The sequence below is a fragment of the Vipera berus genome, assembly GCF_964194415.1.
Source record: "Vipera berus genome assembly, chromosome: 5".
NCBI classification, from domain to species: Eukaryota; Metazoa; Chordata; class Lepidosauria; order Squamata; family Viperidae; genus Vipera; species Vipera berus.
The window spans coordinates 78,479,182-78,493,397 of record NC_138207.1 but is presented as its reverse complement, the minus strand read 5'-3'; the positions used below and the strand labels follow the sequence as shown (position 1 = coordinate 78,493,397).

The following is a 14,216-nucleotide window of genomic DNA, read 5'->3' as shown; positions in this document are numbered from 1 at the left end:
CTCCTGTTTATTTGCCTGCACTTAAAAAGACTCCTTCAACTCATACTCAGGCTCTGACTGGTCATGGAAGAAATGCCACATTCAATCCACTTCTCCTTTTCCTATAATAATCTCCTAGAAACAGTGATCCTATTATAGAAGCTTGTGTTACTTTGTTTTGGCCTAAAGGGAGGCTATGCAGATTCTTCCTTTCGGTGGGATATAAGTGGGTGTATCTTTCTCCCTCTTAATATTTTTTGCCTGCCTATTTATTTATTTTTCTTCAATTTATACTCCACCCAACAGCATAGGCTTTGGGTGGATCCTCTATAAATATCATACAAATCATTTTTTAAAAAATCATTTAAAAATAATAGTAATTAAAAGGGGGCTGTGAAAGAAATTCTACCAAATGTATAGGCAGATTCTCAGTCAGTTTATGGCTGTCCCAAAGGTGCTTTGGATAAAAAAAACCCATTTGGTTTGCTGTCCAAAGGTGCTTTGGATAAAGCACCTTTGGACAGCAAACCAAATGGTTTATTGGAACAATTTAGGAGCTGGGAGACAAAAAGGTTTTCTGAGCTACAGTAGGAGGAGAGAATGATTAGAAAGGCCAGGAGGAGGGCAGCCCAGGTCTATGGCTTCTCCTACAACTAGGAAAGTAGGGATTTATGTGCAAACAAAAGTGGCAACGGTTGATTCCCTATGTGCTTGGAGGATGATTGAACATACTTCTGACAGTGTTTTGTCAAGAGGACACCAGTAAATTAACTTATTCTCCCTCAGAACTACCCCAATGCTGTATTTCTGAACAAATGTTGGGTGCTCGTGTATTATATCAGCCTTCCCAAATTTGTTGCTTTCATCCATATGAATTAGAATTAGAATTCCCACAGTGCCAAAGAATCCTTGAGGATGCCCCTGCTTTGGGAATTGTCATGATCAAAGGCTACCAGCTGCCAATGACTGTTGTTGTGTCTTACTCAAGGCCTTGGCTGGACATTTTTGGGTACCATGGCAGGTTTGAACTGGTTCTTCCAAGTCCTGCAGATATTCCAAAGGCGAATCAGATTTATTTTAAAAAATAAAATCTCAGAATTTGTATTCCCAATACACTCATGGAATGGCATGAAGTTGAAAAAGATTGCATTGTGAAAGTAGACAATTTGATGACTTCCTGCCAACAGATTTAATGACAATAGATTGCAGCTGATATCAACCCTAAACATTATGTTGTCATTCAGACAGCACCATCTCCAAAAATACTTTGAAACAAACCTGTTGATTATATTCATTCCTGCTGACTGCTAAACTCTGATACCACATATATATCTCGCTGTAGCTGACCTCCAAAATTCATTTAATCTTCCCAAACCCTATAGCAATGCTTTTCAAACTTGACAACTTTACCATGTGTGGACTTCAGTTCATGCTGGCTGGGGAATTCTGGGAGCTGAAGTTCGCACATCTTAAATTTGCCAAATTTGAAATTTAATGACTTAAGAGTAACAAAAAAAGTCCACGTGCAAAAGGAAGGCAATAAATCCTTCGGCCCCGTTTGTCTTTTAGTACATGTTATGTTCAGTTGGTCTCTTGAGTTGAAGGGGAAGAAGAAGGAGAATTTCTAATGAGATGAAGCAGCCTGGCTATCAAGCTGCCATTCGTCCTGTATTAAAAATCCTAGCAGGTGCCCCAAAAGTAATATGAAATCAAGCTATCTGTTTTGAAACCAGGCAAATTCACAGTGTCTCCAACCAAGGTTGTGAGGTACAACAGGGACTAAATTCTAAACATGGTCTTCTGGGGAAAGGGTTTCTGTAACATCAGTGTTTCCATATCACTCATTCACACACACACACAAATCAGTAATATCCTTCACCCCCCCCCACTTTTGGCAAAAAAGAAAAGAAAAACATAAAGAACAAGTAAAACTTGCTCTTTGTTCTTCCCCAGTCTCTATGACTGCTTAAGAATAGGACCCATCAGATAGAAATATTACTGATTTATTTTACTCTTGCTAAACAGATACTAAAGGATTGCTTAGTGTGGCTGAAACTTGGGAGTTAGGAGAAGCAATGATGCAAGAGTTCCCTTGATGGAGAAACAAATCAATATCAAGGCCATTAGGAGCCGAGCCAAAATTCATTAAGCTCCAAAGCTGCTGCCTTTCAACTAGCACCAACTTCTTACATAGAAGGGTTCTTATCTTTCTAGATGAATACTGCCAATATAAGGTAAAGGTAAAGGTTCCCCCGCACATGCGTGCTAGTCGTTTCCGACTCTAGGGGCCAGTGCTCGTCTCTGTTTCAAAGCTGAAGAGCCAGCGCTTGTCCAAGGATGTCTCCGTGGTCATGTGGCTGGCATGACTAGACGCCAAAGGCACACGGAACGCTGTTACCTTCCCACTGTAGTGGTCCCTATTTTTCTACTTGCATTTTTACGTGCTTTCAAACTGCTAGGTTGGCAGAAGCTGGGACGAGTAACAGGCGCTCAGTCTGTTACGCGGCACTCAGGATTCGACCCGCCAAACTGCCGACCTTCTGATCGACAAGCTCAGCATCCTAACCCACTGAGCCACCGTGTCCCTTACTGTCAATATGGTCGTCCTTAAAAATAAAATAAAACCATAGAGTTGGAAGGGATCTAAGAGCCCATCAACTCCAACCCTGTGCACTGTGCAGAATTCACCATACCATGATATACTTAGTTGTATCTCCTTGATTAGTCATAACATGACGTTTTCATAATTTGCAGAGTTCTCAAACATTATTTTGCTATTGGCCTTTTGTATCTGTTGGTTTGTTTTCTACAAAACGTGGGGAAGATGCGAGCATGGACTTGGCCTCATAACTGATAAAGCTGGGACCCGAAATGAGGTCAGCTTCAATGCTGCTTGACTTTATGTAAGAGCTTAAGGAACTGGTTTTGCCAGTTGGCTTGGAGCGCCAACGAAGGGGCTTCATGTTGGGGGTGGCTGAGTGATTCACAACAGATCCAACCCTTTCCCCCCTCATCATATTCCCTCCTCCCATCTTTTTAGCTAGGTTGATTTTTATAATATTTATAGTATTGTATTTATATTATTATAAATTATACAGTTTTATCTTTTAATATTGTAAACCAGAGGTCATAAACCTGTTCATCCTGGGGGCGCATGCTGTGCCGCCCCACGCGCACAGACAAATTTACCAGCTGCTCCCTTTCCCTCTGGGCCACCAGCATGAAAATGTTAGTGACCTCTGGTTTACAATATTAAAATTATAATACTATAAATGCGATACTATAAATATTATAAAATCAACCTAGCTAAAAAGATGGGAGGAGGAAATATGATGAGGGGGGGAAAGGGTTGGATCTGTTGTGAATCAATCAATCAGCCACCCCCAACGCGCATGCGCAAATAGGCTGTGCAACCCCCGGGTGTGCTAGCGGCCCCATTTGCACAGGCAGTAGCCACTAGCAGCTGCCGCTAGCCCCTCGCACATGCGCAAACAGGTGAGTGCGCGCACTGGCCATCCTGTCCTGTGGCCCAGTGGCCAGTAGACCACAGCCTGGTAGTGGGCTGCAGCCCATAGGTTGGGGACCCTTGTTGTAAACCACTCAGAGGCCCTCTATGACAAGATGGGTAGCTAATAAATTTTACTAACAAACAAATTCAAGGCCTCTGGAATGAATCTGCACCCTTCTCCCTGAAAATATAGTTGACTTCACCCTCCTGGCCTTTGGAAAGGCTATAACTAAGGTTCTTGTAGTTCTAGGTTGGAGAAAAAAAATTGGAGGTTGTAAAGAAGAGATTGGACAACCATTTGTCTGAAATGCTATAGAGTCTCCTGCTTCAGCATGGGATTAGAAGACTAGAAGACCTCCAAGGTCCCTTCCAGCTGTATTATTTTGTTATTCTGTTAAATAACCTGGTTATTAACCCAGAGTTTGACCCAAGTTGACTTGAGTTCTTTTCTAGAGGACTATAATAGAAATTTGGGTTCTGGTCACCCATTAATGTTTGTTGTTATTTTTAACTATTATTTTCTTCTTGTTTATTGATTGTACACTGCTCAGAATGACAACTATTGGCGTCAGGAGGCCATATAAATTTAATAAATATTTTAAATTACTTGTAGCTTCCACTATTAATAGAGATTTATTCTACATTGATGAAATATAGACTTTATATAGTTCTCTTTCAGTGCATTTCAGTTATTTTAATTGAAGCAGGTCACAGTTTCATAAAGCTGCCATAGGAGAAATAATCATTCCCAGTATTTCAATCTTAGTTTTGTAATGTTGTAAAATAAAAAGTATAGATCAATGCTTTTATGAGCTTTTATAGCCTATGACTGCTTCCCTAGAACTCATTCAATTTAGGTACCATTGATTCAAGGTTTCAGACATATTCTATTTACAGGTTTCCACACACCATCATTTTGCAGAAATGATTTAAAAAATCAATTTACCGTATATACTTGAGTATAAGCCGAATTTTTCAGCCCACTTTTTGGACTGAAAAATTCCACTTCGGCTTATACTCCAGTCAACAAAAAAACTTACCGAGGACTTGTGCGCGGCCGAGGCTTTGGTGCTTCCGGGATCGCGCGCACCTCTCCCAAGCCACCGCCGTCCGGAGACCTGCCGAAGTTTGGGGAGGTGCGCGCGCACCTCCCCAAACCTCCCCAAACGTCGGCAGGTCTCCGTTCCTCCGCGCCCTGCCTGCCTGCTTCTTTCCGCTGCGGAAAGAAGCAGGCAGGCAGGGCGCGGAGGAACGGAGACCTGCCGACGTTTGGGGAGGTTTGGGGAGGCGCCCAAACCTCCCCAAACGTCGGCAGGTCTCCGTTCCTCCGCGCCCTGCCTGCCTGCTTCTTTCTGCTGCGGAAAGAAGCAGGCAGGCAGGGCGCGGAGGTCCGGAGACCTGCCGACGTTTGGGGAGGCACCCAAACCTCCCCAAACATCGGCAGGTCTCCATTCCTCCGCGCCCTGCCTGCCTGCTTCTTTCCGCTGCGGAAAGAAGCAGGCAGGCAGGGCGCGGAGGTCCGGAGACCTGCCGACGTTTGGGGAGGCGCCCAAACCTCCCCAAACGTCGGCAGGTCTCCGTTCCTCTGCGCCCTGCCTGCCTGCTTCTTTCCGCTGCGGAAAGAAGCAGGCAGGCAGGGCGTGGAGGTCCGGAGACCTGCCGACGTTTGGGGAGGCGCCCAAACCTCCCCAAACGTCGGCAGGTCTCCGGTCCTCCGCGCCCTGCCTGCCTGCTTCTTTCCGCAGCGGAAAGAAGCAGGCAGGCAGGGCGCGGAGGTCCGGAGACCTGCCGACGTTTGGGGAGGTTTGGGGAGGCGCCCAAACCTCCCCAAACGTCGGCAGGTCTCCGTTCCTCCGCGCCCTGCCTGCCTGCTTCTTTCCGCTGCGGAAAGAAGCAGGCAGGCAGGGCGCGGAGGAACGGAGACCTGCCGACGTTTGGGGAGGTTTGGGGAGGTGCGCGCGCACCTCCCCAAACCTCCCCAAACTTCGGCAGGTCTCCAGACGGCGGCGGCTTTGGAGAGGTGCGCGCGATCCTGGAAGCACCGAAGCCTCGGCCGCGCACAAGTCCTCGGTAAGCTCCGGGCGGTCACTTGCTTCGCGTCTCCTGAGGGAAGGGGGGGCGACTGGAGCGGGCGTGTTTCCTCGCCTGCTGGGCGCCGCGATTTGCCCGGGGAACGCGCGGGCCCCGAATGGCAGCGTGGAGCGAGGAAGCGGACAGCCAGGGCTTCCCCGAGAGCCGCGGCCACACAGGGTATTCCTGTGTATTCAGGCTTGCAAAATGGCGGATCGAGCCTCTGCTGGCGGCGGAGGCTTGCAGAACGGCGGATCGGCTTATACTCGAGTCAATAACTTTTTCCAGTTTTTGGGGGTGAAATTGGGGGTCTCGGCTTATACTCGAGTCGGCTTATACTCAAATATATACGGTATTTGCAATAAGAGAAAATAGCATTTAATTGAGCCTATGGTTTTGTTTAAAAATGATAAAGGCTGTGCTATTTTTATTTTTCTGAAAGCCAGTAAAATCATACTGATATAAACCATTTGTCATCTCTTGAAGAAAATCCAAAGTCATCATTATGCTATAAAAATGTCTTGCCGAAGCATAATGTTTTGCGTTATTGGCAAAAAAAATTATTGCTGCCATAAAATGCCGATTCATAATCGCAGGCCAATTATAAAAATGGGCAGGGTAATTCATATTTAGCACACCATGTAACATTACTGAGATCACGATATTTTTATCTTATTGTTTCCCCTAATCCAGCCCTTTCCCAACATGGAATTCTGTGAATTGGGACTGAATTCCCAGCTTGCTTTGTTCTCACAAATTAATTGGAAACCAGAGCAGATTGTTCTCAGTTTCTCAAACCTAGCAACTTTTAGATATATGGACTTCAGTTCCCAGAATTCCCCTGCCAAAATGGGTATCCAACTTTTACTGAGTTCAGGAATGGCATTTAATGCATCTAGCAAAGAAGAAATCATCTACCTTTTTTTTGGTAGCTGATTCTGTTAGCAAACCTCTGCTTCCATTAAGAAATCAATATCTGCTTTGTCACAGATCTGCTTCTTTGTCCTTTGTGATAACCTTTTTCCTTATAGTTGTCTTGCACTAGACTAGCTCTTTGTCATGTCTTCTAGAGTCTTCCAACTAACATTGTACCAAGGTAATAATAATGCAGGAAACCCTTATGTCATTTTAATTGTGGCCTGGTGTTATTATAAAGCTGTTATAAGAGCAGAAATGACCCTAATATAATTTTTAAAAAATTATGTAATTATTCTGAATGCAGCTTTGATAAATATTTAAATGCTTGGTTGTAATTTTTAGTTTACTAGTTTCACAGATGAAAGAGGTAAAAATACTGAGGTAAACTTTCCTTGATTTCACATCCCGATTGGCCGAAAAATAAGTGCACTAAAAAGTACTATTTTGCTCAGCTTGCAGATGCAAAATGAGGGATCAGTCTAGTCTAGGCTGAATCACTGCTTGTTTGAGGATGACGGTTGGGTTGACTTTCTTATGAGACATCACATGTTCCATGTTTGTAGAAGGAAAATCTGGTATAACCGTGCCAACATTAATAAGAGGAAAGTGCTAAGATTCATAGCCGTGGGTAAAATAGTTTCCCTACTGTTTCCTCAAACTGTATTGAATGAAATCCCGTCTGATTTGGCAGTGATGTGGAATCTTAGCTGAAACTGTGAGGTTTCTGCAGAAGCTGTTCACTTTCTGTAGATGACAAAGAGGCCCTGTGCAACCAGAGAGAAGACAGAATAACCTAGCAATTCTACAGTATTTATTTATTTATTTATTTATTTATTTATTTATTTATTTATTTATTATTTTTATTTGTATACCGCCCTTCTCCCGAAGGACTCAGGGCGGTGAACAGGGCAAACATTTTTTTGATGTTTGTATTGAATGATAGTGCTGCTGCCCGCTTGGGAAAGTTCAAGCAGAACATCTTGTTCCATGTTCCGTTCTGACACAGAACGTCCTATCGGGTTTCCCCAATCTCGTTGTCTCCAGATGTGTTGGGACTGTAATTCCCCAACTCCCAGTTAACCTTTGGTTATATTAATTGAGAAATCTGAGATTTGTAGCCCCCGTCTATGTTTCATCCAAACACTTTCATCTGGGATACAGATGTGCCATTAAAAAGCCTCAAGGCCACAATACACATCCCGCTATTTCACAATCTTAATGCTTGCGTAACAACTTTTAGTTTTAGGAATGACATATAGCTAGGTTTTAGCAAAGAACTACTATGGTAAGATTCATATTTTAATGCAGAAGATTCTTAAAGTGAATATAAAAATTAAATCAGAAGCTTTTAGATTTAAAGGACAAAGAACTTTAAAAAAATCTGGAACCTTTTTGTTATATAATATGTTGACAGCAGCAAGAATGATTTATGCACAAAAATGGAAAGATACTTTAATTCCCACAATGGATGGGAAAAGTGCCATTGCTTACAGAGATGGCTAAATTAATTGTTCTAATAAAAAAAAGACTAGATCCAACTTTGTTTCTGCTTGGAAACCACTTCTGGATTTTATGCTTGACAGGGTTTTGCTGATATGTTTGTTGTTATACAAGTGGCTAATCCATATTAAGTATGTAAAAGTAAAAGTAAAAAGTTGTTGTAATTTTATTTTATTCTACTATGCTAAAAAGACTTGAGAGTCAAAGCTTTTCTTTTCTTTTTTCCTCTTTGCCCTACATTTCTTTCTCTCCCCCATTTCCCCACTACTTTAATTTTCATTTGCACGTTATATTTTGATAAGCTTAATAAAATTATTTAAAAAAAATATAAAGCGAGGTTTTGATTATAAATTGCTAAAATAGTTTTTTCTTCTGTCAGTTTTCAGAAGCATTTCTCCACCGGTAGAATTGTTGTTGTTTTAAGGTTATAGTACAATCATAATAAGATTCATACTTAAAATTCTATTATAGAATTCTTACTCAGAAATAAAGTTGGCTGTGCTCTAGCTGTTGTTTCAAATCGGACTACCCAGGAATATTTAGAAAATCTAAAGCCACATAAAAATGTTAATCTATCCATGAAAAACAAACATGAAAAAAACCTAAACAGCATTCTGATTCTTGGCATTATTGATGGCAATTGATTCCAAGACATTAGGGGGGAGGAGAGGAATAAATTAGGGCTATGGAGTCACAGTGCTTAAAATGCAGTCATTAAGGAGTTCTGTCTCTTTAAGAATGATTCAGCTAAACGGGGGGGGGGGGGGAAGAGGTCAAAAAGGGATTCTGGACTCAGATGGAATTTCTGCAAGCCAAGGGGTTCCAATAACATACAGAGTCCACTCCTATCTTGAGCAATACTGCAATCTCCGGGGCAAACTGCTTGAGCAATTGGAAGAGGATAAGAACTGGATTTGGGTTCCAAACCAAGAAGATTTGTGGTACTGGGGAAGCAGAACATGTGAGGTGGAAAACCTTTGTTCAATTTTTATCTTCCCGGATAAATCTCTTTAGGTCATCTAGAAAAGCCATATTTTCTCTTTGCACCCTTCAGTATGGGAATCAAAATATTGACCTACTTTCTAGCATAGCTGTAGGAGTTAATGAAGATTGTACTTATAATAATATTTATTAAGTTGGTTGCAAAGTCAGGAAGATGTTTAGACTGGATTTGATGTTTTTACCCCTTTTGGGTCCTTTGCAGGGGCCTGGGACAAGCAGATGTTGTTTGATGGTTTTAAAGGTATTGTTGCAAGATTTTAGCTGTTCCAAGTACCGTATTTTCCGGCGTATAAGACGACTCGGCGTATAAGACGACCCCCGACTTTTGAAAAGATTTTCAAGATTTTTCGTCTTATACCCCGGAAAATACTTACATGCCAGTTGCCAAGTGTCCGACACAAGCCCGATTCAGCCCCGTCTGATGCAGATGGTGCAAAGCCTCCCTTTTGAAGCCCAAAGGGGATTTTCCTTCCACCCACCCTTTGGAATAAACGCAACAGCTGCGTTCACACGACATGCTCTTCCAGGCCAGACTCTGCAAACGGCACGCCAGAAGCCGCAACCACTGCAGGAACTCCGAGTCCCCGCCTTTCGGCAGCCTGCACAGCTGAGCGCAATCTGGCTTTGAGAGCACATTTGCAGACGGAGCAGCCGTGTGTCTGGAGCCAAGCCCCGCCCAGGAGGCAGTCAGCCAGGCGGGCCCAGAAGACGCGCTGGAGAGCCGGGCTTGGGACAGCCATGCTGAGGCTGGCTGGTGAGGGCCACTGCGTGGTCTGCGGGCAAGAGGGGTGCCAGGCTGCCAAGTACCGCTGTCCAGACTGCCGGGAGAGATAGCGGGTAGCAGGGCGCGCTCTGCTTATGCTCAGATGCCGCTTGGGTGAGGAGGAGGGGCTTCCTGCCGCTCCCAGGGTCTGGCGTTTGCAAGGGGGAGGGGAAGGGGCTTAGAGGCTCTTGGGGGTGGGAAGGGAGAATCACGGAGGGGGGACTGGACTAAGGAGGCTTGAAGTTGCTTTGCAAGAACGGGGACGCTCGATTGATTTTATGTACTATTTTCCGGCGTATAAGACGACCCCCCAACTTTTGAGAAGATTTTCATGGGTTAAAAAGTCATCTTATACGCCAGAAAATACGGTAAAGCTGCCCTTTGCAATTGAATGACAGTTATTTTGTCGATGCAGTGGTGTTCATATGGTGCTTCAGATGTTTTGGGATTGCATGCAAAAATTACTATTGCTACTACCATTAAAGTTCCAAATCTTTTCCAAGTCTTTTTCCATTAAACCAAAAAGAAAAATTTCAGGTTTTATTTTTATAGTCACTTTAAGAATTTGATTTAAGATTACTTTGTGCACAAAAATGGAAGGAGTTTGATCCCCACAATAGACAAATGGCTGCAAAAGTTGACGGAGTTAGCAGAGATGGCTAAATTGACTGCTTTGATGAAAGAAAGAAAAAACATAACTACTTTTGTTTCTTCTTGGAGTTTGTGCTTCAGGTGGACAAAAAATGGAACTTTGATTTTGGGTTTTACCAATTAGATAGATTTGTTGATATATGGCTAGTTTATACTATTATGTAAAAGTAAAAAGTTGTGGTTTGATGTTACTATTTTATTTTATTGCACCAAAGGGAGTCGCAAGTCAATGCCTTTTCTTTCTTTTTTCTCTTCTTTTCTACACTCTCCTTTCCCTTTTTCCTCCCCTATTTTTCCTATTATTTGTTTTTGTGTTTTATACTATAAACTAATAAAAAGAGAAGTTAAGAAAGGGCACTATTGTTACCACCTTTGCTTTCTTCCGCCACAGTCATTCTATTTCTATTTGCAGCTCTTTGTACTTAGTAATTTTCTCCAGTTTTTTTTCTTCTTCTTCTGTGCTGATGCCTCCAGGTTCTGTAACATCCTCTCTCCAGACTTTTTGGTCTTTTTTATCGACAGTTGTTAAGTCTTGGATTTTTTATTTAGTAAGAATGATGCATTTGACAGTATAATCTTATGCAAAATTAGATCAATGTCAGTTCAACTATATCAAGTATGGTTTGCTATCCTGTGAGGAAAAGAACAATCTTAATGTTCTATCCAAGTGTTTTAAAAGCTTGAAGTCAAAGTGTAAATACAATAAGAGCCTTGGTGGAGCAGTGGGCTAATGCCTCCTTAAGTAACACCAGCTGCCTGCAATTAGTGCAGGTTCGAGTCCCACCAGGCTCAAGGTTGACTCAGCCTTCCATCCTTCCGAGGTAGGTAAAATGAGGACCCAGATTGTTGGGGGCAATTAAGCTGACTTTGTAATAATGCCGCTTGGGTGTGTGTGTGTGTGTGAAAGCCCTAATAAGCAGGCATATACATAGAATGAAGGCTTTGATTTGTGCTTAGATTGTAAGCCGCCCTGAGTCTTCGGAGAAGGGCGGGATATAAATGGGATTAAAATTAAACAATAAATAAATTAATAAGGACAGGGGTCCCCATTTCTCAGTCCTGGACCAGTATCAGTCCATGGCCTGTTGGGAACCAGGCCGCACAAGCGGTGGGTGAGTGTGCAAAGTTTCATTTGCCCATGCACGGGATCTAGACTGTGTGCATGAAACCATTGCGGCCCCCCTCCCACTGCCAGCCCTGCCAGGGGTCCATTGAGCCAGAAAGGTTGGGGACCTCTGCAGTAAGAATGAGAAACTTTTCTGTTTCCACCAGCTACTTTTGGCTTTTTTTAAAAAAAAAAAGATACTTCCTTCCATTGCTACATATCTGCAACCTGTTCAATGTCCTTAAAAAGGTAAAGGTTCCCCCACACATGCGTGCTAGTTGTTTCCAACTCTAGGGGCCGGTGCTCATCTCCATTTCAAAGCCGAAGAGGCAGCGCTTGTCCGAGGACGTCTCCATGGTCATGTGGCCGGCATGACTGGACGCCAAAGGCGCACAGAACGCTGTTACCTTCCCACCATAGTGGTCCCTATTTTTCTACTTGCATTTTTACGTGCTTTCGAACTGCTAGGTTGGCAGAAGCTGGGACGAGTAACTGGCTAAATCCTCCCCCCCCCCCCGATTGTTGACATTGCGGGCATGGAGAACTGTAAACTACACTTAAAGCTAATGGGCCAAGTTGTGATAATGAGCTTCTGAGTCTTCTATGAAATGTTTTGTTCCTCTGTCCCTTTATTACTAACTCAGGACAAGTGAAATCCTTACCCTAAAGAAAAGTTTCCTTAGGCCAACACTTTTGAAGACAAAGACATGAGGAACCCGCAGATGCATGTATGCATATTAGAATGCAGGTGTACCTTTCTCTGAGGCTTGAATAATGTACTTTTCCTGGGGTGCTGCTTTGTAACGTCGTAATACTGGAGTTCACTCTTTTACTGCATTTTTCTACTAAGCCAACATTTTTTTATGTTGTTTATATACTCAGATCCTCCAAAGGTCTACCAATGTGGTGTACCAAGCCCATCATGTTAGCAGAAACAAGAGAGGACAAGTTCTGGGCACAAAAGGTGGATTTCGTGGCTGCACAGTATGGCTCACAGGTATTGTGTTCCCTCCTAGCTCAGGAAATTACCATCCAAGAAAAGCTTTTATTTCTATTGCATTACATTAAAGAAACAAACATGTCAAACTCGCGACGTCATGTGACGTCGCGCAACGTATCAGGACGGTTTTGCAATTGCCGGCAATGGGATGGGCGCGGCCGGCAGTTTGAAACCCCTGCTTTAATAGGTCTAGTGACCACCACGGCTTTTTTTATTTTTATTTTTTTAATTTTACCTATGATTAACAGGTCTTTCTGGTGCCGGTAAGACAACCATTGGGTTTGCCCTTGAGGAATACCTTGTGGTACATGGCATCCCTTGCTACTCTCTTGATGGTGACAACATTCGTCATGGTCTCAACAAGAATCTAGGTTTCTCTGCTGATGACCGAGAAGAAAATATCCGCCGTATTGCTGAAGTTGCCAAACTATTTGCAGATGCTGGCTTAGTTTGCATTACTAGTTTCATTTCTCCTTTTGCAAAGGTAACTCTGTCTGGAAAGTTATTCTGTCCTTTTAAAAAAATACTTTTTTTATTCCGTCTCCTCGTACAAATTTTTCTCTTTGGGAATGTAACATCCTTACACGTACTTCTTTCTAATATCTTCCAATCCAGCTTTCTCCAGCAGGAAACTTTCCCGAAACACTGGACTTCATCTGTTTCATTTAGCTTGACACTAGTCAACAAATCAAAATTTTACTTGCGGGAATTTGATGACGTTTTACTGTCCTTCTGCTCAGTACCGGCATTTCTTTCTCTCTGGCTCAAGCCATTTTTTTTAAATGCATTAGTAAAATTGGAAGGTGCGTGCGAAAAGAAGACTCCAGGCCCTGTAACCCAACCTTTTATCTATTTGGCCAATAAACATGGGTAAAACTGTATATCTGTCAGAGAGAGAGAGAGGAAAACCAGAACATCTTGAGCAGTCCTGTTACATATTTCTTTCTGTGTTTGTTTAGATATCTACATGTCTGCGCAATAGATGGAAGAAAGGAGGAGAAGAATAGCAAGATACTTACATTACTGATTGTTACTTTGCTCCTTTTTACAGGACCGTGAGAATGCACGGAAGATTCACGAGACAGCCGGACTTCCTTTCTTTGAGGTTTTTGTGGATGCACCTCTCAATATCTGTGAAAGTAGGGATGTGAAAGGCCTGTACAAAAAAGCACGAGCTGGAGAAATCAAAGGTTTGATCATTTTACCCTGGCTGCAGGATGTACTGTCTACATAATCTCCCTTCTTTACATTCCTCCTCCTTGTTGTTGTTGTTAGTTGCGAAGTCGTGTCTGACCCATCGCGACCCTATGGACAGCGTTCCTCCAGGCCTTCCTGTCCTCTACCATCTTCTGGAGTCCATTTAAGCTCACGCCTACTGCTTCAGTAACTCCATCCAGCCACCTCATTCTCTGTCGTCCCCTTCTTCTATTGCCCTCAATCTTTCCCAGCATTAGGCTCTTCTCCAGTGAGTCCTTCCTTCTCATTAGGTGGCCAAAGTATTTGAGTTTTAGCTTCAGGATCTGGCCTTCTAAAGATCAGTCAGGGTTGATCTTCTCTAGGACTGACCAAAGAGCAGTCAGGGTTGATCTCCTCTAGGACTGACCGGTTTGATCGCCTTGCAGTCCAAGGGACTCGCAGGAGTCTTCTCCAGCACCATAGTTCAAAGGCCTCAATTCTTTGGCACTTAGCCTTTTTTATGGTCCAGCTTTCACTGCCATAC

General features: G+C 43.1%; 1 protein-coding gene across 2 annotated transcripts in view; it reads left to right on the top strand.

Annotated features, from left to right (window-relative positions):
* PAPSS2 (3'-phosphoadenosine 5'-phosphosulfate synthase 2) overlaps positions 1–14,216 on the top strand; it is a 43,041-nt gene that overhangs the window by 12,798 nt on the left and 16,027 nt on the right. For both annotated transcript variants that reach the window (XM_081328210.1, XM_081328209.1), the window contains exons 2-4: positions 12,379–12,493; positions 12,745–12,980; positions 13,548–13,686. In XM_081328210.1, the coding sequence (XP_081184336.1) occupies positions 12,379–12,493; positions 12,745–12,980; positions 13,548–13,686 (490 nt within the window). The remainder of the gene's footprint in view (positions 1–12,378; positions 12,494–12,744; positions 12,981–13,547; positions 13,687–14,216) is intronic.